Source organism: Mirounga angustirostris, unplaced genomic scaffold, assembly GCF_029215605.1.
Source record: "Mirounga angustirostris isolate CCGP_5_RB_7025 unplaced genomic scaffold, mMirAng1.0.hap1 SCAF_1, whole genome shotgun sequence".
NCBI classification, from domain to species: Eukaryota; Metazoa; Chordata; class Mammalia; order Carnivora; family Phocidae; genus Mirounga; species Mirounga angustirostris.
Genome location: NW_026991709.1, coordinates 208,127,358 through 208,147,014, shown reverse-complemented (window position 1 = coordinate 208,147,014; position 19,657 = coordinate 208,127,358). Strand labels below are relative to the sequence as shown.

The window sequence follows — 19,657 nt, the reverse complement described above, 5'->3', positions numbered from 1 at the left end:
CGTGTGTAGCACAGCCGAAGCACAGTTCGGTGAACACCCACCCCTCGTGCCCTTCATTGTGACCAGGCTGCTAAGTGCCATGTTTGTTTGCAATGTTGTGGATAACACAGTTTGCTGAACGGTTTCAAAATCAGTAGCAGACGTTGTGACACGTCAACCCAGAATGTTTCAGGGAGCCTCCCCTTGCACTAAGGACACCTTCCTACATTCACAGCCACACCCAAGAAAAGTAATCGTTCCTGCATGGTATCTGATGCCAGTCCATGGGTATGTTGCCAGTTGTCCCCCCAGATATCTTCCCTAGCTAGTTTTCCAGCTGCTCTGATCAGTCCCCTCCTACACTCACTCGGTTGTCATGTCCGTTTTGATGACGACATTGGCTTGGGAAGAGGCCCATCCATTGAATATGGAATGGCCCACGTGTAGATTTTTTTCTGTCTTCCCTTCGGTGTCCAATCAGCTGGGCCAAGTCTGGCATGAGGTGGGCATGTCTTCCAGCATAAAACCCACTGAGGCCTCCTTGGAAAGCATCTCGGGTCAGAAGCTGGAAGGGGACAGGGCAGCTCTTGGGGGCACGGCCTCTCCTCCCTCCAGAGCCCCGAGTGGCCTCATGCTGCTTTCCCCGCTGACCTGGAATATCAGCCTTTGTGGGTTCAGCATCCACAGGGCGCCAGGCTCCCCGCACGGCCCGGTTAGACACACCTGTCCTAGGAAGGCAGCTGACACGCCCCCATTTTACGGGCAAACTGAAGCTTAGCCGGCCACCTGCCTTCGCACTTGGCACCCGATCTGAATGGGCATCAACCTGGGTGGACATCAGCTGAGTCAGAGCTCAGCCCCCCCCCCCCCCCCGCGCTGTGCCCCAGTCACGTGCTCTCATCTTCCTCTTCTGACTCCGCCCAGCCCACTTGCGAGGGGGCGTGGCTCCAGTGAGAGGTGGTAGCCGATTGGCCCGCACCTCCTCTTTGTGAGCTCTGCCCTGTCCTAGGCCACAGGCGAGCCAGTGGGCTGCTTCCTGTGGATTTAGGTGTCCCAATCAGCTGGGCCAAGACTGGCAGCCGCAGAGCCGGGGGTTTCAGATGACAGTGGGTCAGAGAGTCACGTAAGGAAGGCATGGCCCAGTGGGTTTCCGCTTTCCATTCAGCCGGTTGGTACGGGGTGGGGGCTGAGGATATGCATTTTTAATGAGTTCCCAGCTGATGCTGATGTGCGTGCTTCTGGCCCCTGGCCACGCGGGGAAAGCTTCTGCCCTGGTGGGTCAGCCCTGAGCGCTAAGGCTGCCCGGGTTCAGATCGTGACTCTGCAGCTTACTGGCCTCATGGCCCCTGGGGAGGGACTGCCGCTCACGATGTGTTTCCTGTCTGGACAGTGAAGTTAATAATAGCGCTGACTGTGGCGGTTGCCATGAAGACCACATTATTCAGTACGTCCGAGCCGTAGCACAGTGCCTGGCACACTGCAGGGCCTCCCTGCGTGGTGCTGACTCAGGGGCTGTGCTTGTGTGCTTTCTGCCGGCCTGCTCGGGATGGCCTGCTGGGAGAACAGGTCTGCTGGCGTTCTGCACCGGAAGGTGGCAGGCTGTGTCATGGCGGGAGGGCTATCCCATCACCTCCACGGTGGCCGTCACCAGCTGTGGTCCACTGAGCACGTAGTGCATGCTACAGGCTGGTCCAGGCCCAGGGCACAGCAGTGACGGGACCAAGGCTGCTGCCACCACCTGCCCACCTGGCATTCCCGTTGGTGCCAGGGGACAGAAGGGGGAGGCCGGGGGAGAGACTGGCAGGCCTGGCCCCCACCAGATTGGAGTGTGTGTGGAGAGGGGAGAGTGACTAACTTCATCCTAGAGGGTGGGGCATCCTGGGGCTTCTTTGAAGAAGCGATGCTGGAGCCAAGGCTGACAGGTGTGTTGGGGTGTCAGGGAAGGGGGAGCTCCCTTCCAGCAGAGAGTGGCAGACTGAAGAGCACTGAAGACAGAAGCTCTGAGGGTGCATATTAGCCTAGTGCCTAACCTGGACTAATGCTGGGGTCTCCGTTCCCATCATCCCCACTATACAGAGGAGGGAACTGGGGCTTCCAGAGATGAAGCCACTTGCCCAAGAGCACACAGGAGCATCATCATGAGAGGCCGAATCTAAACCCACTTGGTGGGGTGCACCCTTAGGCCCAGGTGTCACTTGACCAGATCCTGTGGCTGCTGGTGAAAGAGAGACCACAGGAGCCCGCCTGGGGCAGGGGACCAGAAGAGGTGGGAGTGGTGCCTGGGGGCAGGTGGGGACAAGGTGGTAGCCGTGGAGATAGAATTGTGGTTGGATCCTGTTGGGCTGGCAGTGGAGATGGGAAGTGAGGCCCAGGTGTCCCATATGGTAGTGGCCCTTGCCGTGTCCCAGCACACATACTCCTCCTCCCCCACCTGACTGTGGCATTTCCCGTCTCTTCTTGCTGCCAGCAGATGCGTGCCCTGCTGGACCTCAGCCGGATGCCAGGGAGGCAGCGTGGGTGGCAGACAGGAGATGCTGTGGTCAGGCTGAGAGGGGCAAGGATTGGGGGTGTGGGACAGTATATTGGCCGTTGGATTTACTTTGGGCCGGGGGCCCAGGGAGAACATTTTGGGCAGGGGCAACAGCATGTGCGAAGCTGTGAAGTGAGGCTGGCGGGGGAGGGTCAGGAGGCAGGTGACATGGCCTGGCAGTCTGGTGGGGGATTAGGCATGAGAGCCCAAAGAGCACACGGGTGAGGAGAGACCTGCTCAGCCCACTGGCTGCCCTGTGGAAGGATAGGCAGGGAGGCCAGGGAGAGGTTAGCCTCGAACCAGGCAAGAGGTGGTGAGGTCTGGCCCAGGGCAGTGCTGTGGGGGTGAAGGGCAGTCTAGAGTGACCTAGAGGTGGGGGGGGTCCAGGGCGATGAACAGCAGAGGTGCCCTAACTGGGTGGGAGGCAGGACATCCCACTAATAAGAGGGAGGAGGCTAAGTTTAGTGGGGGACATGTGATTGGTGGAGGGGCTATGTGGGGCTGCATTGTTTCTAGAGAGTAGACTTTTGTCCAGCTGACTCTGGAGCCAGGCAGCTACCCCTAGTGTCTGGGGCCTGGGACAAGTGACCTCCCTCTCTGTGTCTCAGCTTCCTCATCTGTAATATGGGGGTGATAGTGGTACCTCCCTTGTGGCCCTGGCACGCCATGTGGCTTTGGTGTGGCTGCCGCCTCCTGTGGGGTCTGGAGTCCCACGATGTGGCTCTGTGGCTGGGCCTCAGTCCTCCTCTCTGATGTCTGTGACACCCAGTGATGCCTGGCTTTTCTGGTCCAGACTGGTCTTGGTGAGCCATTACTTTTAATCTGCTTAGTTTAAAAATTACCTAAGACCACATGGGGCGCCTGGCCGGCTTAGTAGAGCATGCGATGCGAGCCCCACATTGGGTGTAGAGATTACTTAAAAATAAAATCTTAAAAAAAAATAGTTACCTAAAACTACAGCCACCAGGAAGTTTGACGGCTCATGGGTGAACCCTGCTCCTCCCTGGGAACCTCCCTTGGCCTGGTAAACCCTGCGTGCTGGGGACTGTTCTTGTGTGGAATGTGGCCTGCTGAGCCTCCCTTCCCTTGACCTTGGCTGGTGTTCTCAGGGGCCAGCGAGGGGATGGCAGGGCTTGGCTCCCAGCTTCCTTCTCAAAGCCTTATGACCCCAACAGGTCCTTGCTGGCCTCTGGGACCTCACCTCCTCCTGGTCCCTAGCTGCAGCATCTTCCCTCATCGCTCATCCTCAAGGTCAGCTCTCAGCTCATTCATTCACGCCTCCAGGCCTTGGCCCTCACTGTGCTCCCTCCCTGGAACACCCTGCCCACCTTCCTTGTCCTTGTCCTCCTCCTTTCCTGAGTGTAAGCCCCAATGCCCTCCTGCCCCCCCGCCGCCCCATCACAGCTGCCTTAGTTCCTCCACAGCACGTATCACGTAATCTCATCCCGTTTTTATATTTTCTTAATGGTTTCTCCCCTGCCCCGAAAGTCAGTGCCAGAGGGCAGGGACACTGATGTGCCTTGTCCGCCGCTCTCTGGTGCCCAGCACAGGGCCGGACCCCGGCGGGTGCTCCGTCAGCATTAGCCAGGTACTGAGCGTGCTCTGTGGGCCGCTGCGCTGCCTCTTCTCTCCTGGTGGAAGGCGGGTGGGGTCATCAGCTGCTTTCTCCGGCACCTTTCCCCATGAGCCTGGCCCTGGCAGGGCCTTCTCTATAAAGCTGGAAGACACTGCAGCGCTCGGGGCATGGGCCTTGTGTCTTGGTGAGGAAACAGAGCCAGGAGCTGGTGCGAGTCAGGCGGGGGGGCGGGGGGGGGGGGCTGGCCGGGATGCCAGCTGGGGCTGTCACTTTCTCCGTGTATGTGGGGTTTTTCCCACACTACCAAGCAGTTCTCCAGTTCTCAGTGGACATTGACTGAGCGGCCTACAGTCACCTCCGTTCCCACACTGCCCGCCCGCCTGGACATAGCGTCAGACCCCCCAGGATAAGGGCTCCGTCCCACCAGACTGTCGCCCTCCACCCCCACCGCCAGTCACGAGTCCAGGATGTCCCCTGTGCTTCTCACCCCTGGCTATAGATCTCAGGTTCCCAGGGCCCTCCCCTCAGGTTCACTGAATTTACTGGAGCGGCTCACGGAGCTCCGGGAAACTGTTTACTTCCTAGATCAGTGGTTAATATAAAAAGGATAGAACTCAGGAGCAGCCAGAGGGAAAAGAGGCATAGGGCAGGGTGTGGGGAAGGGGCGCCCCTCTCCTAGCACCTCCTTGTGCTCACCAGCCAGGAAGCTCTCTGAGCCCCATCCTTTTGGGATTTTGATGGGGCCTCATCACATAGGCATGATTGATTAAATTAGCCACTGGGGATGGATTCAACCTATGGCCCTCTCCACCGTGGGGGTGGATAGGGAGGGGCTAAAAGCTGCAACCCTCTAATTACATAAATTGGTCCCCTGGCAAACAACTCCCATCCTAAGTGCTTTCCAAAAGTCTCCTCATTAGCTTAAACTGATGTGTGGTTTCTGAAAGGGGCTTATTAGGAATGTTAAGACACCTTTATTGCTCTTATCACTTAGGGCTTTCCAAGGATTCTAGGAGCTCTGTGTCAAAAATGGAAGGAAGGGGGCACCTGGGTGGCTCAGTTGGTTAAGCGACTGCCTTCGGCTCGGTTCATGATCCTGGAGTCCCGGGATCGAGTCCCGCATCGGGCTCCCTGCTCGGCGGGGAGTCTGCCTCTCCCTCTGACTCTCCCCCTCTCATGCTCTCTCTCTATCACTGTCTCTCTCAATAAATAAATAAAAATCTTAAAAAAAAAAAAAGAATATTTAAAAAAAAAATGGAGGGGAGAAATACAAATATGTATTTCTTACTATAAATCACAATAGCACACCTTCCTGGTGGTGGTGTGTCCTAGAATGGGAGGTCTGCACGACTTGTCTCAAATCAGAGGGAGCCTGAGGACCAAGCAAGCTTGGGGGGTGCCACATGCTTTGCCTCTTCTTGGTTGGCTAAAGCCTCTGCAAAGTTCCTCTTGATTGGACCCCTTTGATCATGGGGTACTCAGGGTCTCCCAGGTATATTTGAGTCCCCAAGTATGGCCTCCCGTCCCAGGTGAGCATGCCTGCTGTGCCAGGTTGGGGGAAGGCAGACTCCACCTCCTGCTGCCAGGAGTCAGCCCTGGTGTTCCACTTCACGCTGGGTTGAGAATGGGGTAAGGATGGGAAATGTCCATGCAGACCAGGGCAGGGTTCCTCCATGCAAAGCCCTGAGACCCCGGAGCGCCTGGGTGGCTCAGTCGGTGAAGTGTGTGCCTCTTGATTTTGGCTCAGGGTCATGGGATCAAGCTCCAAGTTGGGCTGTGCATTGGCTCGGAGTCGGCTTGAGATTGTTTCCCTCCTTCTCCCTCTCCCTCTGCCCCTCCCCCCCACCCCACTCATTCACGCAGGCACATGCTCCCTCTCTCAAAAAAAAAAAAAAAAAAAGGCCCCGATACACCAAGGCCAGCCTTGTGCATTTCCCTGACTAGCAGCTAAGCTATTTGTGTGCTTCCTGTGGGCCCAGCGCGATGGCGTTTGATTTCCTAGCAGCCCCACAGCTGTGTTCAGTGTTGTCCCATTTCCTTGTAGGGGAACTGAGGCACTGAGAGAGGGGCTGGAACTCTGACCTGGGCGTGGCTAGACATGCCCACCTCTCTCTCTCCTTCCTGTCACCTCCCCACATGATGTTGTGGCTCCTGCCTCACCCTTTCCAGGCCGGAGGGGCTAGGCTGAAGGCTGGTTGTTCCAGTAGAATTTCGGCGGGGTCTGTCACCGGCTCTGCCTGCGGGATAGGGAGGGTGCCTTCTGTCCTGTGGGCCTCCTCCAGCTCCTTTGAAACAGGAGGGCCCAAAACCTTCTCGGGAAACCAGGCCTGAGGGAACTGCGGCCACTGACTTGGGGCTGTTTCCTGGTGCCTTGGGTGGCTCATTACCCCGAAGGTGGCATGGCGGCACGCACTTGTCATCTCCCTTCTGAGGACACCTTCTCGAAGGGCCTGGGAGATGCCCAAACTAGGGATTGGCTGCTTAGCACAACGGGGACCCACTTGGGACTCAGGGTGATGTCGTCCTAGGCTGCGGCACCTGATGACTCAGTAATTTTTATTAAGGACCTCCTAGCTACCAGGCACCGGAGAGAGCAGTGACCAAAACGAAGCCTGCTCTCTTGCAGCTCCGGCCTTCGCAGGGGGACACCTGAGCACATGGCGTGTCAGGCCGTGGAGGGAGGGGCCAGGCGGCAGGGCATCTGCTGGATCCCCAGTGGTCAAGGTGGGCCTCCCCACCGAGGACCGCTTCAAGCTGAGACCTGAAGGAGATGAGGGAACAAGTCCTGGAAGGAGGGCAGAACGTCTTTCTAGGAAACAGCTGCGAGTGCACTCAGTGCCCCACAGTTAGGATGCGGGTGGGAGGCTGTGCGGTGGCAGAGGGTGGCTGGCGCCTCTGGGTCAGCAGCATGAGTGCTGGACAAGGGCCCAGGTGATTGCTTCATTCCTGGTGTGCGCCAGGCCCTGGGCTGGGTCCTGTGGAAACCCTGGGGCTGCCCTTCCTCCCAGGGGAGGGCCCGGCTCGGCGGGCCGGTGGGGGTGGGGGTGGGGCTGTCAGGGCCGCCCCAGGGCTCAGGGACTGGCCGCACTGGCCTTGTTTGCTGTGCACCAGCAGGGGAGAGTTAGGAACTCGGCAGCTGGGCTGGGGACAGCAGGGTGCAGCTCTGCTGTGGGGGACTCAACTTTGGCTGCTGGGAACGAGTTGAGAGAGAGTCTCCAGGCATCACAGGCTCTGAGCTTAGCCCTCAGGCCTCTGACTTATTCTTTGCGACAGGGGATCATTAAAAAATCATCGGCATTCCAGCATGTACAGGGCTGTGGAGCCCCAGGCAAAGCCCCTCCCGTCTTATTTCTCAGGTTTCTGTTCTCTTCACAGGGAGACTGGCGCAGAGGCCGACCTGGCCCTTGGGAGGCTCCCCTCCTTCCCAGGACCCCTGGGCCCAGCGCGTCCTCAGGCAATGGGGGAAAGTCGCCACCTCAGAGAGATGGTGCAGGCACGGGCTCTCTGCCCACCGCTGCCCTGGCCTGCCTCCCTCGTCCTGGGGTGGGCTGGGGCTGGACTCCGGCAGGTTAGCCCCTCCAGGGGGTCCCCACCCCTGGCTTCTGCTGTGTTGCGTCTCTTTGGAGTGTCTGTGGCACCTGCTGTGACACGCTTGGGCAGTGTCCATCTTCCCGTCAGACCAGGGGCCCAGCTCAGGACTGGGCCTTTGGTGTCAAGATCTTGGGAAGGAAGGAGGGAGGGAGGGGGAGCGAGAGAGAGAGAGAGAGAGAGGAAAAAACAGCAGGTGGCCTTGCTAGACTCCGTCCCTGTCCAGTCTCCCATATATTCAGCTTCGTGGCCTTGGAGTTGGGCCCCCTTACAGAAGCCAAAGCAGGGACTGTATTATCTTTCTCATCGTCATTCAGTCATGCATATAATTATTGAGCACGTCAGTAGGTATACCCAGAGGGAGCCCCCAGGGACACAGAGTGAACAATGCAGATTCAGATCCCTGCCCCATAGGGTGAACCCAGAAGATAACACAGGAGGAGGTCAGCGTTGTTAGAAGGCAGCCAGTGCTTGGGAGGGTCATAAGGCAGGGAAGGAAGAACTCAAGAGGTTCGTCATCTTGGGTGGGAGCCAGAACAGGCCTCGTGGAGAAGCTGACACTTGAACAAACATGAAGGAGGTTAGGGAGAGAGCCTATAAGCAGAGAGAAGAGCCAGTGCAAAGGCCCTGAGGCAGAAGACCCAAGTGGCTGGCTGGAGGGGAATGAGTTGAAGTCAGAAGCTGGGGAGAATGGGGCGCCTGGGTGGCTCTGTCATTACACGTCTGCCTTCAGCTCAGGTCATGATCTCAGGGTCCTGGGATCGAGCCCCACGTCAGGCTCCCTGCTCTGCGGAAAGCCTGCTTCTCCCTCTCCCACTCCCCCTGCTTGTGTTCCTTCTCTCGCTTTGTCTCTCTCTGTCAAATAAATAAATAAAATCTTTAAAAAAAAAAAAAAGCTGGGGAGAAGGAAGTTTTATAGGGCTCTGGGGAAGTGGTGAGTTGGGAGCCATGGAGGGTTCTGAGGAAAGGAGGGCCAAGGTCTGGCTTTAAGAGGGTCAGTGCTGTGCGGGGAAAGAAGGCTTTGTGGAAGCTTTTGAAGGTTAGTATCAACCCTGGAATCTAGCACATGGTTTCAAAGTGACAAGGAGCCCAGTAAAGTGGGCAGTGAGGGATGGGCCTGGCAGGCTCCTGAACCTTCCTCTTGGGCACAGAGGGTGGGGTTTCTGCTGCCCACCACTCCCGGGGTAAGAAGCTGTGGCTTGGGCGCCTGGGTGGCTCAGTTGGTTAAGCGACTGCCTTCGGCTCAGGTCATGATCCCAGGGTCCTGGGATCGAGTCCCATATCGGGCTCCCTGCTCTGCGGGAAGCCTGCTTATCCCTCTCCCACTCCCCCTGCTTGTGTTCCCTCTCTCGCTGTGTCTCTCTCTGTCAAATAAATAAAATCTAAAAAAAAAAAAAAGAAGCTGTGGCTTTCTGGCACCATCTGCACATCCTGCAGATGAAGGAGTTGGCAGAAAGGGAGATGGCCAGTGCCCGCTGGACTCCAGGGGTCATGGCCAGCAGGTCCTGGCTCTGAGGAGGGGAGGAGGCCCAAGATGCAGGATGAGGTGTCAGGTGGCATGGGGTTTAGGAAGGCTCCCTGGGAGAGGCAACAAGCAGGCAGGCCCTAGAGGAGCAAGGGGTGGGGGTGGGCCTTCCAGGTACCAGGCCTGGCAGGGCCCAGTCTACGAGGGAGAGGGCCTGCATCCTGTGGTTGCATTCCTGGGAGGGGGATGGTCTCTTGCGGGTGCTGAGCCCCGGGCCGTGAGCCGGATGAGAACTGAGGTATGCTGTGGGGGGGTTGGGGGACTGTTCCATTTTTGGAGGCTGCTGCCGGAAGAGCAGCCAAGCATTTCCTCTTGTCCCTGTGGAGGGCTTGAGCGTGACTGTCCTTGGGAACTGGGTCAGCTGATGGGGGTGGGGTGGGGGTGCCCATGCTGGTGGTGTCCTCGTTGCCCCTGTCCCCAGGCGGCCAGTGCCCTCAGTGATCTGAGCCCACAGAGTCCCCCGGGCCCCCGAAGCAGAGGTCCAGAGAGGTTACGAGCCTGCCAGGGGCCTCACAAAGGCCACGTGACCTGAGAGCCACTACCTGGAGACAGATGTGAAGTCGGAATCCCAGCTGCACCACTGAGCTTGGGCCAAGTCACTTCCCCTGTGTGGGCCTCAGGTTCCTCATCTGTGGCACAGATGCCAGCTGCTAAGGGGCTCGCTCTTGAGGGACACGTGGGAGCACCCACGGGGCTTGGCTGGAGCCAGCAGGGGCTGCGTGTTGGCCCCGGCTGGTTAGGTCGCAGTGATGGGATGGCGAACCTCTTCGCCCTCATTTCTTTCTGCCTCGCTCTGCGTCTGAGTGGAGATTCTAGAGCTGCTGGGCCTCCTCTGTCAGGCTCCATCTCCATCCTCTCTTTTGAGGCAGCTGATGGTGTGTCTGTGCTGGGATTTGTGTAGCCAGGTCTCCTCCTGGTGGACATCAAGGCGACGTCTCGTTCTTTCCTCTTAGAGATGACACGGCTGCATGCATCTCTGCCTCTGTAGTGGTGCAGTGCTTTGGGCTGTTTGCCAGCGTGTCTGACTTCCATTTTCTTTGTAGCATCACTGCTGAGCCGTGGTTTCTGAGCCTACGGGGTCTCCCCTTCCCAATATTTACCACAAAAATTGGAACATATGGAAAAGTTGAGGAATTATACAGCAAACACCTGTAGGCTCAGTCCCTACATCTGAGGACAAACATAGTTTATTCTTGCTTTATCCCGTATCTAATGGGCCCAGCACTCACCGTTAGTCACTTGGCTCAGAAGGCGTGAAGAGGCCTCCTCTGCCCACTTCAGGCCCTGCCCAGAAAGCGGTTCTCCTGAGGGGTTCGTGTCTAGGTGGGGGGCCCTGGGAACAGCCAGAAGGTGAGGAGAGCCAGACGGGCTTTGATGAGGCCAGCAGCTGCGCCCTGTTCCCCATCCTGTGCACACGCTCGGGGAGGAAGGACAGATGGGCCCCAAGGGCGCGCGTCTGGGATCTTGGCGAGCTGGACAGTGCTGGCAGCTCAGGATCCCACTAGGACAGCGGCTTGCATCTCCTTTGACCCACAGCAAGGGGGTTTCTGTGTCACAACTCTGGACTCAGTCTCACGGGTAACACCGAGGAAGCAGCTCCCTCACACGTACGCCACCTGCTGTCCGGTGACGCATGCCCGTATTTCCCCTTGTGTCCTGTTCATCCAAAAGTGACAAGTGCTGGTTACACCCACCTGTTGGTTGTTTTGTTTTGTTTTGCTTTTCTCATAGCGCGTCATGACGTTTCGTTTCGCAAAATACTTCACGAGAGTTTCTGTTCCCCCCAGGGGACAGGATCTTTGCTGGTTTTGTTCCCTGAGGAATTCCCTGAGGTCCGGAAGGGGGCTCGGCTGTAGGAGCGCCCCCTGCAGATATTTTCTGCGAGGATGAATCTGTGGCTCCCCAAATTCCTGGAGCCACTGTGACTGATTCTTCGCTTTCTCTGCTTGACAAGACACCTGTCCCAGAAGGCCATCAGCTCCCTGCCCGCAAGCGAGACTACTTCTCTTTCTCATTTTGAGCATCTTTCTTCCTTTTTCAGAATATGCTGAGTTTTTGCACTGTAAGTCCAAAAAGTTTACAGACTTTGATGAAGTCCGGCAGGAGATCGAAGCGGAGACTGACAGGGTCACGGGGACCAACAAAGGCATCTCCCCAGTGCCCATCAACCTGCGGGTCTACTCGCCCCACGGTAGGCAGCACAGGCGCAGACCCTTTGGGTGTCGGGGCAGAGGGGAGCCGACTCTGTGCCACTCACGGGTGGGGTGGCCACACTCTCACAAAAAATATGACCCCTTCCATTTTTCTTCACACGCACACAGCCCTCTTGATCTCTGTCTTCCCATTTTTTGATAGGAATGTGGTACTGAGAAATCAGTCTCAGCTCTCAGGAAACACAGCATGCTGGAAAGACTGTTGGGAGTGGTGGGGACTGGGGCAAATCGCAGCTGTATGCCCCTGTGGAAAGGGGTGGCCATGGTGTAGTTCCCAGGTCACGGCGGCCACATAGTGACACCAGCCCAGGGTAACCAGGTCTTCCGGGCCTTACAGAGGAGCCAGATAGCCAGTCTTCTCTGTAAAATGTTCTGATTAAAAAAAACTCCCATCATTTACCTAGCACCGCCTGCCACCAAGTACAACTTGTGGCCCCGGGGCATAGATTGCTAACTCAAATGGCATTTGGAGAATTTTCTAGCAGACTCTGAACTCCTCAGCATGAGTTCTTGGAGTTTTAAAATTGATTTATTTTTGAATAAATGATGCCTGTACACAGCACAAAAATACAAATATTATGAAAGGGTATAGAGCAAAAACCTACGCTGCCCTCAGTATTACGAACATATTTTATATTCTCACTCCTGAGTCAGTTATGAACATGTTTGTGTGTATATCATGCTTGTGTGTTTCACCGCTTTTATTCAAGTTGTAGCATAATATAAAATGCCTCTTCTTTGTATGAATACATCTCAGAGTGTGTCTCTTATCGGAGTATCATCTTTTTGTTTTTATGGTAAACATTGGTAAACAGCAGCCTTTGGTCATGGCTGAATTGATGGGCCAAAATTTATTTAGCCACTGAGAGCAATTCCAGGCTGCCAATGCAAATGTCCCGATTTAAAACTGTATCACTGCAATAGAGAGAGGCTGTCTGTAGGAGGGGGCCCTCGAAGAGGAGCTGCTGGATCCAAAGGTGTGATCTGGTTGGAGGGCAGGAGGAATCCTGCAGGCAGACCCCTCCCAGCACTTGGGGAAGTGGGCTGGGTAGCTGTGGGGCCGTGCCTGCCTCCCCTCCTCTGTCTCTGATGACCTTTCCCTCTGGTTTCCCTCTCAGTGTTGAACCTGACCCTCATCGACCTCCCGGGTATCACCAAGGTGCCTGTGGGGGACCAGCCCCCAGATATCGAGTACCAGATCAAGGACATGATCCTGCAGTTCATCAGCCGGGAGAGCAGCCTCATTCTCGCCGTCACCCCTGCCAACATGGACCTGGCCAACTCGGACGCTCTCAAGCTGGCCAAGGAGGTCGACCCACAAGGTAACCACTGAGCCCTACCGTAGCCGTTCCTCTCCCGAGGGCCTGGATGCATGGCAACTTGCCCAGCATCCTTGATTCCAGGTCACTGGTGTTCTCTTTGGCATATGACCCCTAGGAAAAGGCCCTCCTGGGATACAGCATCTCCCGTGGGGACCAGCAGTGCCGGAGGGCTGCCCCTGGGAGGCTGTTGTGTGGCAGTTGGGCGTTTCTCCTCAGCTTGGTCCCCCTCAGTCAAAATGGCAACAGCAATCCTAGCCTATAGAGCTGCTGAGAGGACTAGAGATGTCCCTGTAACCGCTCAGGGGCCAGGCAGAGAAGGTAAAAGGTTGATGAGTTAGTGAAGCCAGATGGGGCAGTAGGGATCAGTGGGGACTGTGGCGTCTCTGGCTCGGGGCATTCCGGGTCAAACTTTTCCTTGGGCCATTTATTAAGTACCTGTCAGTTAAGTACCTGATACATGCCAGGCTCTGTTTTGGCCTTGGGGACCCTGCAGGGGACAAAGTTGACAGGGCCCCTGCCACTGGTGAGTTGATGTTCCAGGGAGGGAGACAGAAAACAGTAAGAAAATAAGCAGGTGGGGCAGTTTCAGCCAGAAGTAAGCACTGGAGGAAAATCCAACCCTTTGAGAGTGGCTGGGGTTGGGGGTGTGGGGGTCAGAGGCCACTGAAGATGTGAGGTTTCAGGCAAGACCAGAATGATGAATGATGAAAAGAGGCAAAATCCAGGAAAATGGCCAGTGATGCTAAATAGGCTGGGCCGGATTTGAGCCTGGGGTGCCCAGAACATGGTGAGGAGGCCATTGTGGCTGGGGCAGAGGAGACGACGTGGAGGGGGTGCGACCGTCCAAGGGGCCTTGGTGGCTGCCGTGGGGAGCTGGGTGTGTCCTGCATGTGTTGGTGGTTGTGGAGTGGGACACACACTGAAATACGATTTGCAAAATGCCTCTGACTGCCTGATTCCATGGTGGTTCGGAGGGAGTCGGGGACCAGGGAGGAGCTGGGGAAAGACGGGCTCTGGCGCTCCGCTCCCTGGCTTCTGGTCCCCAGTCCGGCCCGAGGACGGCCAGTGGAGGGATGGGAGCTGATGGCCCTTTCACACGCTGGACTGTGAGCTTTTCAGAGTCGAGGGCGGTGCTCCGAGTATCTTTGTCCCGAGAAGGACACGCTGTGTCCCCGTGGTCATCCCAGGCATGGTCTCCCAGGAAAGGCCTCACCTATCCGTGGGCCCCCCACAGGCTCCCCGTGCCCCCGGTCCAGTCCCATGGATAGAGCATGATTGTGACAGAGATGCCACAGAGGCTTGATCGGGTGGTAAGGAAATGGGCGTGGGTTCAGTTACACTTGTAAACTCAATGTTGGCTCTTTTTCTGGCTTTGGAAGTGTTCATAATTATTACCCCCAAAATGTCACCGTTATAAAACACAGAATCTAAGAAGCGACCGCTCCCCTTCCCCTACAGAGATACCAGTGGCCACGCCTCAGAAATAGCCTCTCATAGTTTGTTCTCCCGTGTAAACTCACATTTTAAAAAATGCGGTGATCTTTCCTTATTTTTCTGTACACTGTGTGTGTGTGTTTCCCTGTTACCATCGGGACGCATGTGCACAGCATCCACCTAGCTGGCCACTCTCACCTCTTCTTTGTTCATAAATGATCCTCCAGTGAAATGCAGCATTTCCGGTAGAGTCCAGGCCTCCAGGCCTCCTCCCCAGTCCCCCCCCCCCTCTGCCTCTCCCCTCCCTGCCTGGCACAAGCTTTGTGGGTATTCACAGCTGTGGCCCCTTCACCCTCCAAAAAGGTGATGGCACCTCACAGCCAGATATGAACAGGCAAGAGCACCAGGGAGAGCACAACTCTCAGCCCCACGAAGCCCCCCTTAGCACCCTCTAGAGATCTCCCTGGGCTTCCTGTGTGTCACACATATGCACACGTACACACACGCATGCACGCGCGCGTGCGCGCTATCACAGAGGATCCGCAGGCCCACCAGGGCCAGCTGATCTGTAGGTGAGCAGCTTTGCTAGGAGGGTTCCCTTGATTCGAGGTGACCTGGGGACAGGAGGAATCCGATGAGGTGGTTTCCAGAGTGGAATTTTGGCCATTCAGGTGCAAGGTAACCCTAGAAACAGTCGCCGTGGTTTTGCGTATGATGTTGGGACTTTGCGGGTCAGTCAGAGAGCACAGCATGGAGACTGAGCCTGGATTTTGAGTTTTCATGAGGTCTTCCCCTGACACTGTGGCAGCAAGACACTGTCGCAGGTCACAGGAATGACAATGACGGTGGCCAGTATTTACTGATTGCATGTTTGTCACAAGCCAGTTTATCTTCATGGGCAACCCTCTGAGATTGGTGTGGCTGTTGTCTTCACTTGACATGAGGGAAACTGGGGTCCAGGCAGGTGACGTTATAGCTTGTCCCAGGTCTCACAGCTTGGAAGTGGAGATCCCCCCTCCCCAGGCTGCCAGCCCAGGCTCCTCCCTCACGGCATCCTCTGACCTCTGGGCTCTTTCAGGCCTGCGGACCATCGGCGTCATCACCAAGCTCGACCTGATGGACGAAGGCACTGACGCCAGGGACATCCTGGAGAACAAGCTGCTCCCCTTGAGAAGAGGTGCGGTTGGGCGGGGAGCTGGGAGCCATGGAGGGCGGTGGCTGGGAGGAGGTTCAAATGACAATGTTTTTGTCCTTATCGTTACCGAAACCTGGACCGATGCCAGGAAGTATGCACAAATAAGCACCCACCACTGCCTGTTTCCCCACAGCCCAGAGTAACTGCTTTTTCATGTCTTTTTCTTCTGATTTGTACACGTTGACTTTCCATTTACACAGTTAACACCTGCTCACTTGGGGAACATAAACAAACCTACAGAAAAGGGAAACCAGAGTCATCCACAGCACCCCCTCTCCCACTAGTTCCTACCTTGTGGCTCTCCTCCCAAAAATGTTCCCCAGGATGCATAATTAATTAATTAGCTTCTTTTCTTCCTTTTCCTTTTCCTTTCCTTTCCTTTCTCCCTCCCACCCTCCCTTCCTTCCTTCCGTCCTTCTGATTTATTTATTTATTTGAGAGAGGAGGGGTGGTGGGGGAGAGAGAGCGTCTCAGGCAGACTCTGCATTGAGGTTGGAGCCCGACACGTGGCCGGATCTCATGACCCTGAGATCACGACCTGAGCTTGAAACCAAGAGTTGGATGCTTAACTGACTGCACCACCCAGGGGCCCCAGGATTCATAACTCCTTCCTTCCTTCCTTCCTTCCTTCCTTCCTTCCTTCCTTCCTTCCTTCCTCCCTCCCTCCCTCCCTCCCTCCCTCCCTTCCTCCCTCCTTCCCTCCCTCCTTCCCTCCCTCCCTTTCTTCCTTCCTTCCTTCCCTTTCTTTCTTAGATTTTACTTATTTGAGAGAGAGAGAGCTCCCGAGTCGGAGGGGCAAAGGGAAAGGGAGAGAGAGAATCCCAAGTAGACTCCCTGCTGAGCATGGAGCCTGATGTGGGGCTCGATCCCATGACCCTGAGATCATGACCTGAGCTTGAAACCAAGAGTTGGATGCTTAACTGACTGAGCCACCCGGGTGCCCCAGGATTCATAATTTTTATTAATGTTCATGCTTACTTTCTATTTGAACATTTAAAAAACATTCTTGAAAGGAGAGAGAGAAGTACGAGGAGCCCCCATGGACCCAGCCTTAGTGTTACCAACTGTACACAGCTAATCTCAAATCCCTGAATGTCCTCCCCTTATTTGCTTCCTGGGGGACTACAAAGCAAATCCTTGGCATCATATCATTTTACACATAAATACCTACGTTTCTGGTTGAACAGCTCCCTCACCAGCCCCTTTTTTTCCCCTCTTATACCATTTTTTGTGGAAGAAACCAGATCGTGGCCCACACTTGGGATTGGGCCAATTGTTCCCTATAAATTGGTAATTAAATCTAAATGGAGAACCTGATAAGGTTCAGGTTTAGGATCAAGTTTAGATCTTCTGACAGGAATAGCCTAAATATTTTTCTTCTCAAAAAATTAGAATAGCAAATACTTATTAAGTGTCGGTTACGTACTAGGCACTGCTCTGTGCCCTTGATGTGTGCGGGCGAGCTCATTGAATCCTGCTAACAATCCAGATTATGCAGTGGCTCTGTTCCTATCCCCATTTTATGGATGAAGAAACTGAGGCACAGAGAAGCTGAATACCTTGTCCCAGCTCACAAAAGTAGGATGTGACAGAGCTGGTTTGGAATGCCGGCTCTCCAGTGTCCTGCCACTTTGTGACCTACTTTTCCATTTCACTGAGCAGAACAGCAGAGTGTTTCCCCATGACAGGCAAATATTCTTCAAGGTGACTTCAAGAGGTCCTGTGGAATCCCTTATATGAGGATTTGTGGGCCGTTACTCAATCCCTATTTGTTGGACACTGAGGTTATTGCTGTTTGTCACTGTGGCATGGTGTTGAGTGTCCATCTAGGCTTTAATTTTTAAAAAATTTTTAAGCCATTTTCTTAATTGCTTTCCTTTCTTGCCCCATTCCTTCCCTCGGGGGATCTGCTGTCAGCTGTAGGCACCCTCGGCACGCCATTTAGATCTTTTCCTTGGCCCCCACAGATTCCCTCCTCCAGGTGTGGGATGGGCATGGGACAACATTCGGACCTTGGTTTCCAACCTTCCCCCATCCGTGCTGAGCCATTGAGTAAGGAGAGGTGGCTGCCAGGGTCAGGAGCCAAAGAGTGCATCTGCATCAGAGGTTTAGGAAGGAAGGGTTGGTGCCGAAGAGGGAAGCAGACCCCACATGTCCCCATCCCCTCTGCCAGCCACCCCCACCCCGTGCTCTTCCCACATGTACTGGGGCCTAAATTTTAGTCCCCGAAGGATGCTACCTGGGCTCAGCATTGGTGCTGGGTGGCTGGATGACACAGACCTCTTCAGCTTCCTTCCTCCTCCCTCACTGTTGTCTGTGTCTGCCCTCCTCTGTCCTCTCTGTTTCTAAGAAAGTCAGCCCTTCCTCGCCCCACTCTGTCTGGCTCCCAACTTATGCCCTCAGGCCTCCCACCCTCAGTGTTCTCCTCTTGTCCTGTGCCTTTTAGAATCTCCCAGCTGCATCCTTTTTCTTGACTTACAGAAGACTCAGAGCTCCTGTGCTTTTAGGAACCAGAATCCCAGCCAGACCACTGTCTCTGCTCCCTGCTGTTTCCTCCTGCTTACTGTTGTGTGGATGATAGTGAGTTTGGGCTTCTCACCAGTCTGGGCTCACATCTGAGTTCTCCTGCGGCCCCTCTCTGTGACCTCACCTTGGTCATTTCCCTTCATCTGTAAAATGGACATAATGGCAAAGATGGAGAGAATGAAAGGTAACCAGTCCTGCACAAGACTTGGCAGGATAAATGGCAGGCAGACACCACTCCCCTCCTCCCCAAGGGAAAGCTTGAATGCCCCCCACTGAGAGCGGGGTATATCTGTGTATGGATCTCTTTGGGCCTTTTGCCACCTCTCCCCAGTCTACCTCTCCAACTTTCATTATGTCAGTCAGGATGAAAACAATCCCCCCGTCTGTTTATTGAGCACCTACCGTGGGTCATGCCACTCGGCTGAGTTCTTGGTGTCCCATGACACCCACCCACACACCCATATTGCTGGGCGCTTTGCATCCACACTTGGGGACCCATGACTATTCTGGATTTTTTTTTTTTTTAAGTAGGCTCAATGCTCAGGGCGGAGCCCAACATGGGGCTTGAACCCACAACCCTGAGATCAAGACCTGAGCTGAGATCAAGAGTCGGACTCTGAACTGACCGAGCCACCCAGGTGCCCCTGTTCTGGTTTTTTGAACACCATCCCCATTCTCTTCTCTTCCAGTTGCTTCATGTCCGAAGAGGGCAGATCTTTTCTTCACATTAGCATTTTGATCTTAAATCCTGTTTTCTATGATTAAAGAATTCTAGAATGGTTCCAAAGGTCGTCCAGCCCCGCCCACAAGTCCCATTTCTCATGTAGTCATGGTTACCATTTTCTTGTGTCTGATACAAAAAATTTTAACCCAAATACAATCATCTCTAAAAAGCTTCCCTCCCGTTGGCTCCAAAGCATTAGCCATCATTCCCACCTGCCCGCCATGTGTGGTTTTGGACTTTTTTCTGTTCTGTTCTATTCATTTCTCTGTATATACATATCCAACCTTTACAAACATAACAGCTGTAGAACAGGTTTTATATATTTTATTTATTTATTTTTAAAATATTTATTTATTTGACAGAGAGAGACAGCGAGAGCAGGAACACAAGCAGAGGGAGTGGGAGAGGGAGAAGCAGGCTTCCCGCCGAGCAGGGAGCCCGATGTGGGGCTCGATCCCAGGACCCTGGGATCATGACCTGAGCTGAAGGCAGACGCTTAATGACTAAGCCACCCAGGTGCCCCTAGAGCAGGTTTTAATACCTGGCAAGATAGCTGGTCCCTCGGGCACCTGGATGGCTCAGTTGTTAAGCGTCTGCCTTCAGCTCAGGTCATGATCCCAGGGTCCTGGGATCGAGCCCCACATCGGGCTCCCTGCTCGGCGGGAAGCCTGCTTCTCCCTCTCCCACTCCCTCTGCTTGTGTTCCTGCTCTCGCTGTCTCTCTCTGTCAAATAAATAAAATCTTAAAAAAAAAAAAAAAAAAAAGATGAGCTGGTCCCTCTCCCCCTTCTTTTTTGAGGTGGTTTTCTTGTCTCTAAAGCTCAGTTTGGGGGTTTCATCTTCTCCAGAGCTTTCCTCTGTCCCCCACCTCACACCAGGCCGGGCGTCACCCCTCCTTCCTCCAGACACTTCTGTTGCTTTTCGGGACTGCTCTTTGTGTTCATGTTCTCCGCGTTTCTGAGGAAACGGTCTGGCTTGTGGCCCGGTCTGTGAGTGACCTATGGGACAGGGTCCATGGTGGGCATCCAGGCACCTTGGCCTGCCTG

The 19,657-nt window shown here is 55.0% G+C and overlaps 1 protein-coding gene across 14 annotated transcripts in view; it reads left to right on the top strand.

Annotated features, from left to right (window-relative positions):
• The window catches only part of DNM2 (dynamin 2), an 85,897-nt gene that overhangs the window by 32,187 nt on the left and 34,053 nt on the right, over positions 1 to 19,657 (top strand). For all 14 annotated transcript variants that reach the window (XM_064571070.1, XM_064571039.1, XM_064571062.1 and 11 more), the window contains exons 3-5: positions 11,240 to 11,389; positions 12,530 to 12,733; positions 15,246 to 15,344. In XM_064571070.1, the coding sequence (XP_064427140.1) occupies positions 11,240 to 11,389; positions 12,530 to 12,733; positions 15,246 to 15,344 (453 nt within the window). The remainder of the gene's footprint in view (positions 1 to 11,239; positions 11,390 to 12,529; positions 12,734 to 15,245; positions 15,345 to 19,657) is intronic.